The sequence below is a fragment of the Panthera leo genome, chromosome D4 (genome assembly GCF_018350215.1).
Source record: "Panthera leo isolate Ple1 chromosome D4, P.leo_Ple1_pat1.1, whole genome shotgun sequence".
Taxonomy (NCBI): Eukaryota; Metazoa; Chordata; class Mammalia; order Carnivora; family Felidae; genus Panthera; species Panthera leo.
In genome coordinates this window covers 30,473,713-30,493,650 of record NC_056691.1, presented here as the reverse complement: position 1 = coordinate 30,493,650, position 19,938 = coordinate 30,473,713, and the positions used below count along the sequence as shown (strand labels likewise).

General features: G+C 37.8%; 1 protein-coding gene across 4 annotated transcripts in view; it reads right to left on the bottom strand.

Moving 5' to 3' along the window:
* HABP4 (hyaluronan binding protein 4) overlaps window positions 1–19,938 on the bottom strand; it is a 40,184-nt gene that overhangs the window by 6,184 nt on the left and 14,062 nt on the right. For 3 of the 4 annotated variants that reach the window (XM_042913961.1, XM_042913959.1, XM_042913960.1), the window contains exons 4-5: window positions 19,666–19,734; window positions 10,159–10,242 (exon numbers count right to left, since the gene is read on the bottom strand). In XM_042913961.1, coding sequence (XP_042769895.1) covers window positions 10,159–10,242; window positions 19,666–19,734 — 153 coding nt within the window. The remainder of the gene's footprint in view (window positions 1–10,158; window positions 10,243–19,665; window positions 19,735–19,938) is intronic. The other variant, XM_042913962.1, reaches the window with a different exon arrangement.

Here is a 19,938-nt window from a genome sequence, read left to right as displayed (position 1 = left end):
TGATAAGGGACTTACCTTGGATACAAAAAGGATTACAACTTACAACTTAATGAAAAGAAATAACCCAACTGAAAAACAGGCAATGCTCTGAATAGACATTTTTCCAAACAAGATATACAAATAGCCAATAAGATGTTCAATATCATTAACCATCAGGGAAATGGAAATGAAAACCACAATGACCTATACCCACTCCACATTCAGTAGGATGATTAGAATAAAAAAGACACTTAACAAGTGCTGGCAAGGATGTGGAGAAATTGGAACTTCATACATTGCTGGGGCGGGGTGGGGGGGAGGTGGGATGTGAAATGGTGTGGCCACTCTGGAAAAACAGTCTGGCAAATTCTCAAAAATGTAAACACAGAGTTGCCATTTGACCTGACAATACCACTCTAAGTTACACATCCAGGAGAAACAACAACATATGTCCGTGTGAAAACACCATGGCACTGCCATAAATAACACTGTTCATTTATTTTTTAAGTTTATTTATTTTGAGAGAGAGAGAACCAATGGGGGAGGGGCAGAGAGAGAGGGGGACAGAGGATCTGAAGCAGGCTCTGTGCTGACAGCAGTGAGCCCAATGTGGGGCTCGAACTCATAAACTATGAGATCATGATCTGAGCCAAAGTTGGATGCCTAACCGACTGAGCTACCCAGGTGCCCCTAATAACGCTGTTTATAGCAGCATTATTCACAATAGCCAAAGAGTGGAAACAGCTTGACTGGCCATCAACTGATGAGTAGATAAAATATGCTATCTTTAATACTGTGGAATACTATTTGGCTATAAGACGAAATGAAGTATTGATACATGTTACAATATGAATAAACCTTGAAAACATTATGCTAAGTGAAATAAACCAGGCACAAAAAGTTTACGTACGATTCCATTTATATGAAATACCCAGAAAAGGCAAATTCATGGAGACAAAGAGCAGATTATGGTGGCCAGAGACTGGGGACAGGGAGGCCAGGGAATGACTGCTTAATGGGAATGGGGTAATGGAAATGTTCTGGAACTAGATAATGGCAATGGTTACATAACACTGTAAATGCACTGTCACTTAATTGTACATCTAAAATGATTAAAATTGTAAGTTTTATGTTGCATGTATTTAACACCAAAAAAAGAGATAATACACAAAAAAGAAAGAAATGAAAAGATAATATACAAAAAGAAAGAAATAAGCCAGACACAAAAGGACAAATATTATATTCCATTTATATGAGGTATCTAGAATAGGCAAATTTATAGAGATAAAAATAGAGGTTACCAGGGGTTAAGGGGAGGGAGAAGTGGGGATTTACTATTTCATGGAGTTTCTGTTTGTGATGATGAAATGTTCTGGACATGGATGGTGGTAATGGTTGCACACAATGTGAATATAATTAATGCCACTAAACTGCACACTTGAAAATGCTTAAAATGGTGATTTTTATGTTATATGTGTTATGTAACATACCCCAAACCACTGAATTGTACAGTTTAAATGGCTGAATTTTGCAGTATGGGAATTATAGCTCAATAAAGTTTACAAGAAAAAATAATTAGGTGGTGAGTGGGAAGGGAATCAAATCTAATACCTTCACAGAAGGGCTAATGTAACTTGTCCTACATTATAGGTTAATGATATGAAAACTATTAGTGAAATCAGGAGAGAAACTTAATCACAGACCATTCAAAACAGGCATATTTGTAAAGGGACTTTAAAATATCAAGCCAGTGGGGTGCCTGGGTGGCTTAGTCCGTTAAGCATCCAACTCTTTTTCTTTATTTTTAAATTTATTTTGAGAGAGAAAGTGAGTAAGTGTGAGCAGGGGAGGGGCAGAGGGAGATGGGGAGAGCAAAACCCAAGCAGGCTATGTAATGTCAGTGTAGAGCCCAATGTGGGGCTCAATCCCACAAACCGTGAGATCATGACCTGAGCCAAAATCAAGAGTTGGACGCTTAACCAACTGAGCCACCCAGGTGCCCCAAACAGGGGACAGAGAACATGTTCAACTACTCTACAAAAGTGTCACATTGGAATTAACTTGCACCAGTTCGAACTGGCTCACGGCCAGTTATTATTATTATTAAATCAAATTATTATTTAATTATTATTATTTAATTATTATTAGATTATTATTAAAAATTAAATTATATAAATTATAATTAGCTATACTAAAGGTAATAATCACAATTCATTATTCCCTAATTATTCCACTATATTGTGGAATATCCATGCTCTTGGGGTTTATTATACCTAATGTATGTGCATAGTGAAATGTTACATAATAGCGTACTATTGTTTATCTCTTCCCAACTCTGCGTTCAGTATGACACAGTGGTAGTTTTAAATCAGCCATGGTGGAAATATTTACACCACAAAAACCAGCAAGTGCCAACAGATCCAGGCTTTTTCATTCTAGAGAGCCAGATGTTGAGTATTTACCAGCATACCATTGCCTGCAGGGAGGCACTGAGTAAAATTCTGACTCTGGGAAACATTTTGTGGACATATGACCCAGTTTCTTAGACAAATAAATTACAAGGGAAAGAGAGAACATATAGATTAACAGTGACTTAAGAATAATCAAGATAGTGTAATATTAGTGTAATATAAACAGACCAATGGAACAAAATATAAAGTACAGAAATAGGCCTGCACATTTTAACAATGGTATTTCATGTGCTGGAATAACTGGATATACATATACCAAAATGAAAAAAAAGGGAACTTTGATCCACACCTCACACTGTATACAAAAATCAACTCAAATGGATCACAGACCTAAATACAAAAGCCCAAATCATTAAACTTATAGGAGAAAACCTTTGTGGTACTAAACTGAGCAAAGATTTCTTACATTTGAGACCAAAAGCAAGATCAATAAAAGAAAAAAAAATTGATAAAGTGGATTTAATCAAAATTTAAAACTTCTGCTTTTCAAAAGACACTGTCAAGAGAAAGAAAAGAAGGCTACAGATTGGAAGAAAATACTGGAAAATCATATATCTGATAAAGGGCTTGAATCCAGAATATATGAAGAACTCTCAAAACACAGTAATAAGAAATAGTTAGAAAATGGGCAATTTCAACACTCTTTATTTTAATAAAGATATACAGATGGCAAATAACCTGTGAAAAAGTGCTTAATGTCATTAGTCAATAGGGAAATGTAAATTAAAACCACAATGAGATATAAACCTATCATAATGGCTAAACATTGTAAAAGCTGGAAAAACCACTTCAGAAAAGAGCCTGGCAGTTTCTTTAAAAAGTTATACATACACCTGCCATATAGTCCAACCATTCCACCCCTAGGCATTTACACAGGAGACGTGAAAATGTATACTCCACCAAGACTACACAAAAATGTCCACAGCAATTTTATTTGTAATAGCAAGAACTGGAAACAACCCAAATGACCATCAGGTAGACAGATGAAGAAACTGCAGTCTATCTGTACAGTGGAATACTGCTTGACAATAAAAAGGAACGAAATATTGATACATGCAGCAACATGGATGCATCTCAAAAGAAGTATGCTCAGTGAAAGAACACAAGACAAGAAAAGAATATATGATGTGTGATTGCATTTATATAAAACTGAAGCAATTGCAAACTAATCTTTAGTGACGAAAAGTAGATCACTGGCTGCCTGGGGGAAAGGGGCAGGAGGGAGGGATTACAAAAGGATAAAAGGAAACTTTTTGGGTTGATGAATATGCTCATTATTTTGATTGTGGTAATGGTTTTACAAGTATATATGGTTGTCAAAGCTTGTAAAACTGTACATACTAAATATATGTCACTCGTTGGATGTGAACTCTCAGTACTGTTTAAAAAAAATGAGATATGCCAATTGAGATGTATATTTCAATATTAATTCAAACAAGTAAGTTGTTTTAAAAAGAGATTTTGAGATAATCAGGGAAACTGACAAACTGCCCAGATATTTAAGGAATTGTTAAAAACTTTAGATGGGATAACACTACTCCAGTTAAAAAGAGCAGACCTTTAGATATAACTTCGTGAAACATTTATGAATGAATATGATATCCTGACAGAAGAGGAAGTGGGTAGAGACATACATGAAACAAGAATGGTCATGATTTGATAAAATTTTAAGTTGAATAACTTAGAGGTTCATTATACTATTATTTTATATACATCTTTCAGTGATATAATCTTCTAATACAGAGCTGAAAATAAATATTAAGGGTTCATAAAGGTTCTTTAGGCTACTTGTGACAGAATTAGGAAATAATCAGAGCTGATTTCTAGGAGGCTATTCTGATTATAGACTATAATCTAGTTATGATTTCTAGAACTGATGCTGTAAATTTGAGGATTCTTTCATAACTAGGATGAACTAAAGAAGTTAATAAATTCCAAAAAGTTCAGTAAGAACACATCTTTTGTTAAGACCACAAAAGAAGTACTTTTTCTGTTCGCTTATCTTAAAGAACATCATATATAAACATGAAAGGGCTAGAACAAAAAAGGATAAGGCATATAAGAAATGTAGTCTTGGGGTGCCTGGGTGGCTCAGTTGGTTAAGTATCTGACTTTGGCTCAGGTCATGATCTCATGGTTGGTGGGTTTGAGCCCTGTTTCTGGCTCTGCTAACACCTCAGAGCCTGGAGCCTGCTCTGGATTCTGTGTCTCCCTCTCTCTCTTCCCCTCCCCCAATTGTGTTCATTCTCTCTCTCTCTCAAAAATAAACATTTTGGGGGTGCCTGAGTGGCTCAGTCGGTTGAGCATTCGACTTCAGCTCAGGTCATGATCTCGCGGTTCATGAGTTTAAGCCCCACGTCAGGCTCTGTGTTGACAGCTCAGAGCCTAGAGCCTTCTTGGGATTCTGTGTCTCCCTCTCTCTCTCTGCCCCTCCCCTGCTTGTACTCTGCCTCTCTCTCTCTCTCTCAAAAATAAATAAAACATTAAAAAAATATTTTAAAAAATTATAAAAAAAAAAAAAAGAAATATAGTCTTTAAGTTGATACATAGACACACCCAAAGTGAAGCAAACAGTGGAGAGCTCAGAAAAGAGCATTTGCTGCAAGTGATTCCCTCCTTGAAAATGATCACCTGACCCTGTTCACTCTGGGGCACTCCATTCACAAGTATACATACAGATGCCCCCTGTACATTCTCCTCTGCCATTTGTCATTGCAACAAGCCGTGTTGGGAGCAGTACAAAATCACCAAGGACAGACTCCTTAACCTTATTCTCTATTCACTACAGATTATTACAAAAAACACATTCTATGAAAGTTCTGTGAGGCAGATCCCATTTCCATCCTATTTGAATTGGCACTAAATGCAGTTTTTACTGGCAGTTTTACCAAAGACTGGATTTTCAACAGGAAGAGATGTATAATTAATCCCTCAGTTCCAGGAGGGATGAAAGCAGTTATATTTCTAACAGTTATAAAAGCATTGTAATTGCTATTTACATCCTCCAAATTTAACAGCACCCCCCCCCCCATTTTGACTAATTCAAAGTCCTTCACAGTTCTTGGTCTATTACCAAAAATCTTGGGAGATGATTTTCCATCAAAGCTGCTTATAGATATAAGATGGTCTAATCTATGACTTGTAATGTGAATAATGCTATATGCAAATTTGATAGTTATACATTTGTTTCTATATGGGTGAAATTATAGGAGAAATAGAACTGTTTTAACAAACTGTTACTTTATTTAAAACATAAATGGGGCAATAATGGTAACATTTACTGAATGCTTCCTAGGTGCCAAATGCTATTCAAAGGACTTTACGTTAATTTGGTCGTGACAATTAATCCCACAAGTTAGCTCCAATTAATAGCTCCATTTTATAGGTAAGGAAACTGAGGCAGAGTCATATAGCTCACAAACAAAAGAGCCATGTTGCATACCTATACATTCCATCTCCAAAGCCCAGACTCCACCACCTTGAGGGAATAAGAGGACAGAGAAATGCACGGAGACGGAAGAGAGTCAAGATGTGGGCACAGAAAACATATGTAACACCAAACGTCCAAATATCCATTCAGGCAACATCTTTCACCTCAATATATGAAAGGGTGCAGGGAACCAAAAAAAGTGGGTTCTAGAAATAACATTTTATGAACTAAATACTTAACCAGGGCAAGTGGATTTAAACTGACGTGTAAGTAACACCTCTTCCTTCCTTCCCAAGTACTGAAATTGAAGTGAATTTCATGCTAAACTTTGAGCTCCTCAGAAATTTGCCATATAAATTTTAAAGAGGTGTTTTCCAGCTTTAAGAAAATTCAACACAGGACAATCTTCACTAAGCAAAAATACTTGGAAATGAATTACAATGAAAAATATTTCACTGCAGGTATTTTGTAATGATGCTTCTTTAACACTCTTTTCATAATGGCTTTTTTATTTTTAAGGAAGGAAGGGAATGTCATTCCATGTTACTGAATAGGAAAGTCCTCAGCAACCCCAGCAGCCCCCTCCTCTGCTCACAGAACCAGCAGCTTCTCCCCTGTTCAGTTCTTTGGAGCAAACTTCAAAGCGTTCGTGGCACTTTCAACCGTTCCTACCATTCACTACAGGAAAGAGCATGAATGTCGGTCCCACATCTAGTTGCCACTTCTTAGCAAGCCCTTTAACCTCCGTATCTCCATATGAGGATAGTAACAGTATCTCCTCCTTCACTAAAGGGCAGCAAAGGATTGAGGAGTTAAGACATGGAAGCATTTCGAGTTCCTGGCACACAACAAATGCTCTATAAATGTTAGATTTATTCTTATAGTCTTGTAACAAAATACTCCCGAGAAGTTGTCACAAGCATCTTCAGACACGAGGACACCATGTGATTAAGGAACATGCAATACTTCTATGATGAAAGGGGGAAGGAGGGAAGGAAGGAAGGGCACAGCACATATAATTGTCAACAAAACGTGTCCAATCTGAGGAAAATATATCTTCTTTGGGGTGTACGTTTGAATGTAAGTGAGGGTATATTAAATTAATCTATCAGGAAGTTCTAAACTGAGCGGCGCATTGAATATACATTTTGGCTCGGGGTCCAAAGTCTGAGCGTTAGATCAACGTGAGAAAAAGCTGAGATCAGACAGCATCACCATCATCGAATGTACTTCTCAAATACAAATCTAATTCTGAAATTATCATAAACCTGTAACTGCACTACTAGGAATTTTAGTGATAACTTTAAAGTGTGACGGGGCAGTGCGGAGACAAGAATGTCGCAGCGCGGTCGGCCACTGGTCTGCTAGTGTGGCTGCTCGGCCGCGCAGCTCCTGCAGACCTAACCAGATGCTCACTGCCTACTGCAGGCAGGGGAGGGGAGAAAGCGGGCTGGGCTCTCGTGCAGACACGAGACGGCCATCAAACCATTTAGAATTCTTTCAGAGTAACTGACTGAGAGAACTATTTTGTCTATTTAATATTAGGAAAGCAAGGGTATCTCAATCAATTCCACAGAGTTATGCTATAATTTATTATTCTGCCTTACATAACCTGAATTTGTATAAATGGTTTATTGGCTCAAAAAAGATACCATTTTTCCTGAAGGGATCTAGTTTAACTCACTTTTTCAACATTTATGTAAACTGTTAATCTACTTCCTTAGTTAAATCACTGTCTAAATATTCATATTGTTAATTTCTCTCTTTACTTGAATATACTTCTTGGTTGTTTTGAACAGTAAATTAACAGCTTTCATAATTATCAATCATTGCAGCATTTTACTTTTGCAATAATAATAGCAGATATTTATATAGCATTAACTACATGCCAGGCCCCACTCTGTGACTGACAGACACACACACACACACACACACACACACACACACACAATCCTTATAACAACCTTATGATGTAGGTACTATTATTATTCCCATTTTACATGTGAAGAAACTGGAACAGACAGAATAAATAACTTGCCCAAACTAATGAGTGACAGAGCTGAGATTTGAACCCACACTCTGGCTTGGGGTCTGTGCTCTTAACCACTAGACACCTTGCTTCTTGGCAGCTGAAGGATGAGAAGAGTTAAATCAGTGAAGGGGGAAGGGAATTTGGAGAGGTATGGGGTGGGGGGAAAGGCAACAGCACTTGCTGAAGCGCTTTGGCATGTATAGGACAGGGGTAGGGGAAAGGTCCTTGAGAACATGACATAAGGGCAACATGATAAACCCAGAGAAGGTACACGAATGGCTGCACTTGAGAGCTCTGCAGGGTATAGACCACGCAGGACCCTGCAGGTCAGGTCAAGGGATAGGAAGAGAACAGCAAGCCACGGGGGGTCTTGCATGAGGGGTGGGTGCATGACAATCAGAATGTTAGTGTGAAAGCCACTGTGGTGCAGAAAAGGGCTTGTCCCAGATGAGAAAGCAGGGAGCCCATAAGGAGTTGTGGTGACAGGTTGGATGAGATGATGGTGATGAGCAGAGAGGAGAAGAGAAGGTACAATCACCAGGGCAGGGTGACAGACTGAATTTCGGGAAGGGAGGGGGTCAAGAGGAAGGAAGTCTCAAGGATGACTCCTAGGTTTCTGGTTTGTGCAGCTGGATGGATGGTGATGGGCTGCTCCACAAGATGGAAATACGTAATGAAGACAGACTTCTCCTGGACACGCGGAGTGGGAGATCTGAAATATCCATGGGGAGATATCCAGAGCAAGCAGCTAGAAACACACACCTGGAGCCCAGGTGGAAGGTGAGAGCCAGAGGTATACATTCTGGAGTTGATACATGAATGATGACCCGAGCTGCAGGGGTACGGGAGATCCTATAAAAGACACTAAAGAGAAGAGGGCCTAAGGCAGAGCCATAAAGAACTTGACATTTTAAAAGACCAGAAAAACAAGGATGAGTCTGTAGAGGAGAAGCTGAGAAGCAGTGGGAAAACCAGAAGAGTGCAGACATCACAGAAATCAGGGAAAGAGAGCTTAAGAAGAAATCAATAAAGTCAAATGCTCTGACAGGTCAAGAAAGATGCAGACGAAACATCTATTAGGTGTGGAGACATGTGGTGACTGTTTCCAAAGGGCAATGGGGACAGAGCCAGATCTGGAGTGAAGTGAGGCATAAGTGAGAGGGAGGAAGTGAAGGAAGAGTACACACAACCCTGAAAAAAGGCAGCTAAATGAGAATGTGGGGCAAGAGTAGAAGACTTAAAATAGGAGACACTGAGCACGTTTAAACTGTTGATGAAGACCTGAGTTGGGAGGAAGGTAAGCAGACTCATGAGGAAGGAGCTGACTGACGGTGTGAGGTTTCCATGCAGTCAGCAGGAGACAGGATTCAAAGCCTGAAGAAGTGGCAGGAGAGATGGTGCCTCTTTCTTACCATGAGGGAAGGAGGCTAGGAGGTATGCAGGCACAGGTGGGTTTGTACCTTTAAGAGCGGGAAGATGATAAACTTCCCAGCTGGTGGCTCTCAATTTCTGTGTGACATAGGAGGCAAAGTTATGTCGAGAAAGTAAAAGAGGAGGTGCAGGTATGGGAAGGGTGGGGGAAGAGTAAAGTGGGGACAGTGTCAGGGCTTAGAGGATACAAGAAGGATGGAATTGGTCATTGTAGAGGGTGGGAGAAAGAATGAGCCCCAGAAAAGGGGACTGATGGGCAGTGTTAAGGGCTTATTTCAGAATGCAGGTGATGAACAATTTACAGGGGTCCCTGTCGGCTCTGCTGTTGGCAGTGCTCAGCTGGCCAGTGCAGGCAGAGAGAGGGCAGCCAGCCAGTGGTCATCCAGGAGGCAGGTTTTGCCTGCAAGGCACAACAGAAGATCCAAAGGCAAAGGAGGTTAAGGACTGGGCAAGGACACTAGAGGTGGACCAGGGACCTAAGCTCCATGAAGAAAAGAGGGAGGATGGACACAGAGAGAATAAAGGAACGAGAGACGAGGGTACTGATAAGAGGGAGAATAATGCAGTACAGGACGCCGATGGAAAAGAGGTTGTGGGCACTGGATGGGATACTTAAATTTAACTCATTAATTATCATTAATAATCATTCATTAGATTATTTGAATTATTAATTAGTTTGATTATTCACTAATACATTAAGGTCAACCTTCTGTGATATAACAAAAGGCTGAGCTCCTTGTTCTGTGAAGCGCTCTTAGAAATCGTTAAGAACAAGGCCAACACCAACTCATGGGAAAAATGAGTAAAACACCCACTTGGCTGGAGATTCCTCCTCCAGGGGGCCCGGGGACTCTTCCACCGCTGTGGTCTCTTCCATTGGTGCAGTCTGCTCCACGTCACTGAAAAGCAGTGAGAATTGCTCTAGTCACACAAATATGTTCACATCAATGCTTTTATATATTCAAGATAGAAAAAAAAAATTCCAATGTCCTTTTTCTTAAGTAAATCTCATTCAAAAAATTACATACACATATAGGTAACCCACATCAAAATAAAAATGACAAAATGTTATAAATTGCTAATCCATTGAAATTATTTTTAAAAATGTTAAAAGTACTTTTAGAAATAGAACTTTCTATGAATGGCCTAAAGTTAAAACAGATTATAAAAGACCAGAACAATTATTTAAGATGCTTACTGTCCTAGGAAATTCCAAATATTAAAAGGGGCCATAAAATTTCTCAACCTGTGCTTTTAAAATGTGTTCAAACTTCAGTGACCATCAATTTAACACAGACTGCTAAATACACAGGATGTTATATATGAACCTCACAGTACCCACAAACCAAAAGCCTACAACAGACACAAAAAATAAAGAGAACGGAATCTAAACATTAAGAAAGTCATCAAATCACAAGGGAAGAAAGAAAAGAAGAAAGGAACAGAAATGAAAAACAACCAGAAAATGATTAACAAAATGATAGTAATACATGCCTATCAATAATTACTTTAAATGTAAATGGATTAAATGCTCCAATAAAAGACACAGGGTGACTGAATGGATAAGACCCATCTCTATGCTGCCTACAGGAGACTCACTCACACCTAAAGACACACACGGACAAAGTGAAGAGACGGAAAAAACATTTACCATGCAAATAGAAGCAAAAAAAAAAAAAAAAAAAAAGCTGGGGTGGCAATATTTATATCAGACAAAATAGACTTTAAACAAAAACCATAACAAGAGACAAAGGGGATTACATAATGATAAAAAGATCGATCTAAGAAGAGAATGTAACAATTGTAAATATCTCTGCACTTGCCACAGGAGCACCTGAACAAAAAGCAACATTAAACAGACATAAAGGGAGAAATCAACAGTGATACAATAATAGTACAACACTTTAACATCCCACTTACATTAATGGACAAATCATCCAGACAGAAAATCAATCAGTAGCTTTGAAAGACACATTAGACCAGATGGACTTAACAGACATAAAACAAACCATCTCCAAACAGCAGAATACATATTCTTTTCAAGTATGCATGGAACATTCTCGAGGATAAATCACATGGTAGGCCACAAAACGCATCCTAATAAATTTAAAAGACTGAAATCGTATCAGGAATCTTTTCTGATCACAACACTATAAAGCCAGAAGTCAATTACAAGAATAAAACTGGAAAAACACAAACATGTGGATGCTAAGCGACATGCTACTAAAAAACCAATGGGTCAATGAAGAAATCAAAGAGGATATCAAAAATACCTTGACACAAATGAAATGAAAACACCATGGTCCAAAATCTTTGGGACACAGCAAAAGCAGCTCTCAAAGGGAAGTTTATAGTGATCCAGGCCTACCTCAAAAAATAAGAAAAATCTCAAACAATCTAACCCTACACCTAAAGGAACTAGAAAAAGAGGAACAAAGCCCAACATGAGTAGAAGAAAAGAAATAAGATCAGAGAAGAAATAAATGAAATAGAGCCTAAAAACATAATGAAAAGATCCACAAAACTAAGAGCTAATTCTCTGAAAAGACTAATTAAATAAACTTTTAGCCAGATTCATCAAGGAAAAAAAAAAAAAAAGAGGACTCAAACAAATAAAATCACAAATGAAAGAGAATTTACAACTGACATCACAGAAATACAAAGAATCATTAGATTCTTATACACCAAAAAATTGGACAACTAGAAGAAATGGGTAAATTCCTAGAAACATACAATCTTCTAAGACTGAATCAGGAAAAAAAAATCTGTAATTGGCCAATTACTAATATCAAAATTGAGTTAGTAATCAAAAAAACTCCAGGAGTAGATGGTTTCACAGGTAAATTCTATCACATATTTAAAGAAGAGTTAATACATACTCTTCTCATATCCCAAAAAATGGAAGAGGAAGAAGTATTTCCAAATTAATTCTATGAGGCCAGCATTACCCTCACACCAAACTCAAAACAAAAACAATACAGAAAGAATTACAGACCAATATCCCTGATGAACATTCATGTAAAACTCCTTAACAAAATATTATTAGCAAACAGCATTCAACAACACATTAAAAGGATCATTCACCATAATCACATTGGACTTATTCCAGGGATGCAAGGATGATTCAATACCTGCAAATCAATCAATGTGATATACTATATTAACAAAATGAAGGATGAAAATGATATGATCATCTCAATAGATGCTGAAAAAGCATTTGACAAAATTCAACATCCATTCATGATAAAAACTCTCAACAAAGTGGGTATAGAGGGAACACACCTCAATATAATAAAGGCCATATATGAAAACTCACAGCTAACATCATACTCAATGGTGAAAAGCTTAAAGTGTTTCCTCTAAGATCAGGAACAAAACAAGGATGTCCATTCTATCACTTTTATTCAACATAGTACTGAAAGTCCTAGCCACACCAATCAGACCAAAAAAAAAAAAAAAAAAAAAAAGAAGTAAAGGGATCTAAATAGGTAAGAAGTAAAACTGTCACTATTTGCAGATGACATGATACTATACATAGAAAACAGTAAATAACTCACCAGAAAACTATTAGAACTAATAAATGATTTCAGTAAAATTGCAGGATACAAAATTAATCTACAGAAATCTGTTGCATTTCTATACATTAATAACGAACCAGCAGAGACATTACAAAAACAACCCCATTTACAATTACATTAAAGAGAATAGCATGCCTATGAATAAACTGAACCAAGGAGTTAAAAGACCTCTACTTTGAAAACTATAGGACATTGGTAAAAGAAATTGAAGACAACACAAATAAATGAGAAGATATTCTATATTCATGGGTTGGAAGAATTAATATTGTTAAAATGTCCACACTACTCAAAGTAATCTTAGATTCAATGCAATCCCCATCAAAATGCCAATGGTATTTTTCACAGAACTAGAAACAAGCAATCCTAAAATTTGTATGGAACCACAAAAGACCCCAAATAGCCAAAGCTCTCTTGAGAAAGAACAATAAAGCTGAATATATTACAATCCCAGATTTAAAACTATACTACAAAGCTCTATTAACAAAACAGTAGTGGACTGGCATAAAAATAAAGACCATAGATCAATGTAACAGAAGAGAGCACAGAGTTAATCCCATGCTTATATGGTCAATTAATCTATGACAAAGGAGGCAATAATACACAGTGGTGAAAAGACAACTTCTTCAATAAGTGGTGTTGGGGAAACCTAAACAGCTACATGCAAAAGAATGAAACTGGACCACTTTCTTACACCACACACAAAAATAAACTCAAAATGGATTAAAGACCTAAATGTAAAAACTGAAACCATAAAATACCCCCACCCCAACAAGAAACCCCCAATCATAGGCAGTATACTCTTAGACATCTGTTTAGCAATATTTTTCTGTATCTGTCTCCTCAGCCAAGGGAAACAAAAGCAAAAATAGGCTACTGGGACTACATCAAACTAAATAAAAAGCTTTTGCACAGTGGAAGAAACCATGAAAAAAATGAAAAGGCAATCTGTTGAATGGGAGAAGATTTTTGAAAATGATATATTGAAAAAGGGATCAATATCCAAAATATATAAAGAACTCCTAGAACTCAACACCAAAAAAACTAAGAGTCCGATTAAAAAATAGGCAGAGGACTTGACTAGACATATGGTCAACATACATATGAAAAGATGCTCAATACCACTCCTCATCAGGGAAATGCAAAAATCAAAACCACAATGATATATATACCCTTACACCAATCAGAATAGCTAATATCAAAAAGACAAGAAGTAACAAGTGTTGGTGAGGATGTGGAGAAAAGGGAATCCTTGTGTACTGCCATTGGGTATGTAAATTGGTACAACCACTATGGAAAATAGCATGGAGGTCCCTCAAACAAAACAGAATTACCATACGATCCAGTAATGACCCCTCTGGGTATTTATTCCCCCTGCCCCAAATGAAAAGACGAATTTTAAAAGATATATGCACCCCTTTTATAATTAAGCATTATTTATAATAGCCAAAGTATGGAAGAAACCTAATTGCCCATTGACAGATGAATGGATAAAATTGTATTATATACATACAATGGAATATTACTCAGCCATAAAAAAGAATAAAGTCTTGCCATTCGCAACAACACGGATGGACCCAAAGGTATTTATGTTAAGTGAAATAAGTCAGAGAAAGATAAATATCCTATGATTTCACTCACATGTGGAATTTAAATAACAAAACAAATGAAGAAAAAAAAGACTCAAATACAGAGAACATTGGCAGTTCCCAGAGGAGCATGGGGGTGGAGGAGAATGGGCAAAATAGGTAAAGGGGATTAAGACATATAAACTTCCCAAAGCAATCTACATATTCAATGCAATCTCAATCAAAATTGCACCAGCATTCTTCTCAAAGTTAGAACAAACAATCCTAAAATTTGTATGGAACCACAAAAGACCTCGAATAGCCAAAGTTATGTTGGAAAAAAAAAAAAAAAAACCAAGGCGTCACAATCCTGGAGTTTAGCCTCTACTACAAAGTTGTAATCATCAAGACAGTATGGTACTGGCACAAGAACAGACACATAGACCAATGGAATAGAATAGAGAACCCTGAATTGGACCTACAAATGTATGGCCAACTAATCTTTGACAAAACAGGAAAGAGTACCCACTGGAAAAAAGACAGTCTCTTTAGCAAATGGTACTGGGAGAACTGGACAGCAACATGCAGAAGAATGAACTTGGGCCACTTACTTACACCATACACAAAAATAAACTCAAAATGGATGAAAGACCTAAATGTGAGACAGGAAACCATTAAAACCCTAGAGGAGAAAATAGGCAACAACCTCTTTGACCTCAGCTGCAGCAATTTCTTGCTTGACATGTCTCCAAAGGAAGGAAATTAAAAGCAAAATGAACTATTGGGACCTCATCAAGATAAAAAGCTTCTGCACCACAAAGGAAACAATCAACAAAACTAAAAGGCAACTGACAGAATGGGAAAAGATATTGGCCAATGACATATCAAATAAAAGGCTAGTATCTAAAATCTATAAAGAACTAACCAAACTCCACACCTGAAAAACAAATAATCCAGTGAAGAAATGGGCAGAAGACATGAATAGACATTTTTTCCAAAGAAGATGGCCAACAGACACATGAAAAGATGTTCAATATCACTCAGGGATATACAAATCAGGGAAATACAAATCAAAACCACACTGAGATCAAAACCACATTGAGATACCACCTCACACCAGTCAGAGTGGCTAAAATTAACAACTCTGGAAACAACAGATGTTGGTGAGGATGTGGAGAAACGGGAACCCTCTTACACTGTTGGTGGGAATGCAAACTGGTACAGCCGCCCTGGAAAACAGTGTGGAGGTTCCTCAAAAAATTAAAAATCAAACTACCCTACAACCCAATAATAGCGCTACTAGGAATTCATCCAAAGTATACAGGAGTGCGGATTCATAGGGGCACATGTACCCCAATCTTTACAGCAGCACCTTCAACAATAGCCACATTACAGAAAGAGCCCAAATGTCCATCACCTGATGAATGGACAAAGATGTGGTTTGTATATACAATGGGATACTACTTGGCAATGAGAAAGAATGAAATCCTGCCATTTGTAACAACGTTAAAGAAAGACAAATATCATATGTTTTCACTCACATGTGGAACTTGAGAAACTTAAAGGAGGACCATGGGAAAAGGGAAGGGGAAAAATAGTTTCAAAAAAATAGAGTGTGAACGGGGGAGGAGCAGAGAGAGAGGGAGACACAGAATCCAAAGCAGGCTCCAGGCTGTCAGCACAGAGCCTGATGCGGGGCTCGAACCCATAAACTGTTAGATCATGACCTGAGTTGAAGCTGGACACTTAACTGACTGAGCCACTCAGGCACCCCAACATAAGCTATTTTTTGAAAAGCAAAGATAAATTGACCTGTAATAACAGAATTGACTTTCTGCATTTTTAAAAAATGTTTACTTACTTTTGAGGGAGAGAGAGACAGAGTGCGAGAGGGGTAGGGGGAGAGAGAAACACACACACACACACACACCACAGAATCCGAAGCAGGCTCCAGGCTCTGAGCTGTCAGCACTGAGTCCGATGCGGGGCTCAAACCTACAGACCATAAGATTATGACCTGAGCTGAAGTTGGATGCTTAACTGACTGAGTCACCCAGGTACCCCTACATTTTTTTATTCTCAATGCAAAGCTATTGTAATGAGCTTAAAAGTGAGTTTTTCTATACAAAATTTGAATAATTTTTTTAAGTTAATTTTTTCTATAATCTCTACACCCAATGTGGGAGTCGAACTCACAGTCCTGAGATCAACAGTCGCCTGCTCTACTGACTGAGCCAGCCAGGCACCCCAAATAATTATTAATCTTTATTTTTGAAAAAGGTCCTAAATCAAATGCACCCTATGTGTGGAAAGATGTGGCTGGCACTGTGCTTGGTGGAGGCCCTGTCACAAAGGCTGCTTCTGCTCATCAGCCTGACTCCAGCAGGGTCACAGGAGTTTCTGGCATCCAGGAGCCTCAAAACCCAGCAGCAGCAGCACAAATTATTCCAACTTTCTCTTTACTCCCTTGGCAACATAATAAACCAAGGGAATAAAAACCATAGGTTTATTGATAGTTTATAGTTTTCAACAATTAAAAATCATAAAAGGGACTATGTACAAACACCAGCATTCTTTTTTTTTTTTATTAAAAAAAAATTTTTTTTTTAACGTTTATTTATTTTTGAGACAGAGAGACACAAAGCATGAATGGGGGAGGGTCAGAGAGAGGGAGACACAGAATCTGAAACAGGCTCCAGGCTCTGAGCTGTCAGCACAGAGCCCGACGTGGGGCTTGAACTCATGGACTGCGAGATCATGACCTGAGCCGAAGTCGGCTGCTTAACCGACTGAGCCACCCAGGCGCCCCACACCAGCATTCTTAAACTTGAGCAGCTGATTAAAAAAAAGAGAAATCACATATCTCCCTGTGTTGACCTACATTATTTAATGAATAAACATAAAACTAATGTGCTTACGGCTCTTATAGACCCATGTGACCAAAACTACAGAGCAGTGAGGTTTCAAAATTAGCAATAATTTATGTTAGCAGATTTTGTTATTTTGTTGAAAGTAAATCACCAATGTTAGATTTACAGAAGAAGATACAGCCCCAGGGCAGATGTATATATTTTGACTTTAGTTATATGAATGCAGAAAATGCCTGTTTGCACAAGCACATTCCACAAAGTGAATTGAACACCTGAAGGCTTTGTTATCTAGTTCAAATTCAATGAGACTTGAATTACCCAAATCTATGACAGCAGAGAGATTTTAATTGAATGTTAATAAAACCATCTTGCTCTTTGAAATAAAAGTTGGAAGGCACCATTACTGAAAACTGCTTTCGTGTGTGTGTTTCAATTGGTAACAAAGAAATAATATCAGATATTATATGTTTGTAATTACCACAGATGGAGAAAACTTTACTTTCAGGCACTCACTGTCAAACTGCTGAAGAGAAGCATTAACATTGGAAATGGCTCATTGCACCATTTTGAAAACATTCATAAATTTAGTTAGCACTGCCAATGCCTTCAAACAGGAATACTAACTATAGCAAAACCCTCCAGCTTTTAACACACCGTGCAGTGTTTGGCTTTACCAGCCATTAACATCCTTGCTACAGTAGGCTCACCTCTGCTCTTTTCTCATTAATCAAAAGCAGCCCATAACTCCACTGTACTGAACTGTTTTCATGATCAAAATCAAAATCTCCACTTATTAAATAAGAAATTTAAGTCTTATTCTATGAAAATCTTTAAATTACAAATTATTACCACCTAAGAGCTTTGACTTAGTCACTCACAAACCAATCCAAAATGACATGTGTCATTTTAGCACAAGGACATACATGCCAGATCACCTGCAGCACACCCAGCTCCTGGTTACTTCTTCATGTTAAAAGGCCAATGCTGACCCCTTAGGGTACATAATCACTTGACGCCAAAATTATTTTAAGTTCCAATGCCAACTGAAATGGAGTGGCAGCATTAGATAAGGTGGTAAATCAGATGACTCAGAGGTATTTACTTTTTAACATATATATCAAAGTAAAATAAAACAAAATTAAAAGATTCATTATTAACAGCCTATGAAACCCCATACTGAGAAACATTCAACAAGTTTCTTTTCCTTTCAAGGACAACACAGATGTGCAAGGGTAGCACATGTAATATTATATTTAGTATTGTTTTGTATGTTTGTCTTTAAGAACAATTTCAGAAAAATGAGTTTATGGGGGCGCCAGGGTGGCTCAGTCAGTTAAGCATCTGACTCTTGATTCCAGCTCAAGTCATAATCTCACGGTTTGTGAGTTCAAGCCCTGCGTTGGGCTCTGTGTTGACAGTGCGAAGCCTGCTTGGATTCTCTCTCTCCCCATCTCTCTCTGCCCCTTCCCTGCTCATGCTCTCTCTCTCAAAATAAATAAAGTTTAAAAAAAAGAAGAAAGAAAGAAAGAAAGAAAGAAAGAAAGAAAGAAAGGAAGAAAGAAAAAAGAAAGAAAGAAAGAAAAAGAAAGAAGGAAAGAAAAGTAAGTTTATGTAAAAAGCTTATATTCTGGATTCCCTCAAGGCTTCAAAATCGTGGAAAGTCTTTCCTACAACATGTGCTGGGAGGGATCCATTCCTTGCCTTGTACTGCCCTCAAGTCTTCTTGCTTATTCTTTGCAGACACCAGGAAGGCACTGCCCCTACAGCCATGAAATGACTGAAACAGCAGAACCAAGTACTTCTTCTAAGCAGCAAAACTGGTACAGATCTGAGACACCATGAAACCTCAGAGAAATGTCAGATTTGAACCTTCGGTGAAATTTGTCATTGAGCTTCAACCTGCAAATGATTTCATAAAATCAAGATGCAATGCATATAAGAACTTGGGAAGGTCACAGAAAAATAAAAGTATAGAATATCCAGAAATTTAAAAAGCATTCTGAGGCCTATGCAAATGTAGAGTATCATGCGCTGGGGCATCAGCAAATACACAAATTTGTTTGGCTAAAACAAAAGAACTTTAAAACCACTTTAAAAGTCATTTTCAAATCTAATTACAACATAGCAAACCCACTTTAAAAAGTCACCTCACTAAACCAAAGCCTAAAATCAATCTATACCTAACAGCACACAAGTATAAAGACAATGCAAGCATAGCAGAGAAGACATAATTTTCACAAAAGGAAAATAAAGATCTGGATATTTCCACTTAATTGCAGGTTCACAAAAGGCACACATTTGCACCATACCTGGTATCTTTGCCTGATCCCCAAGTTCGAATTCCACAGCCACCCATGTTGTCTTCAGTTCTGATTGCTCTAGAGAAAGAAAGAATATTCCCTTCAGCTGAAAGCAGGCCTGCAGTCAATCTCCAAATCATAAAAGTTGATCAGAAAAGCTGTCCCAGGATCAGCTCCCTCAGGAATAAGCGCATACTAATATCAAGTCAATTCATATTAACACACAACAAACAGATTCATACCGTGTATTACCAAGATCATAAGGCAAAAACAGCAGTTACA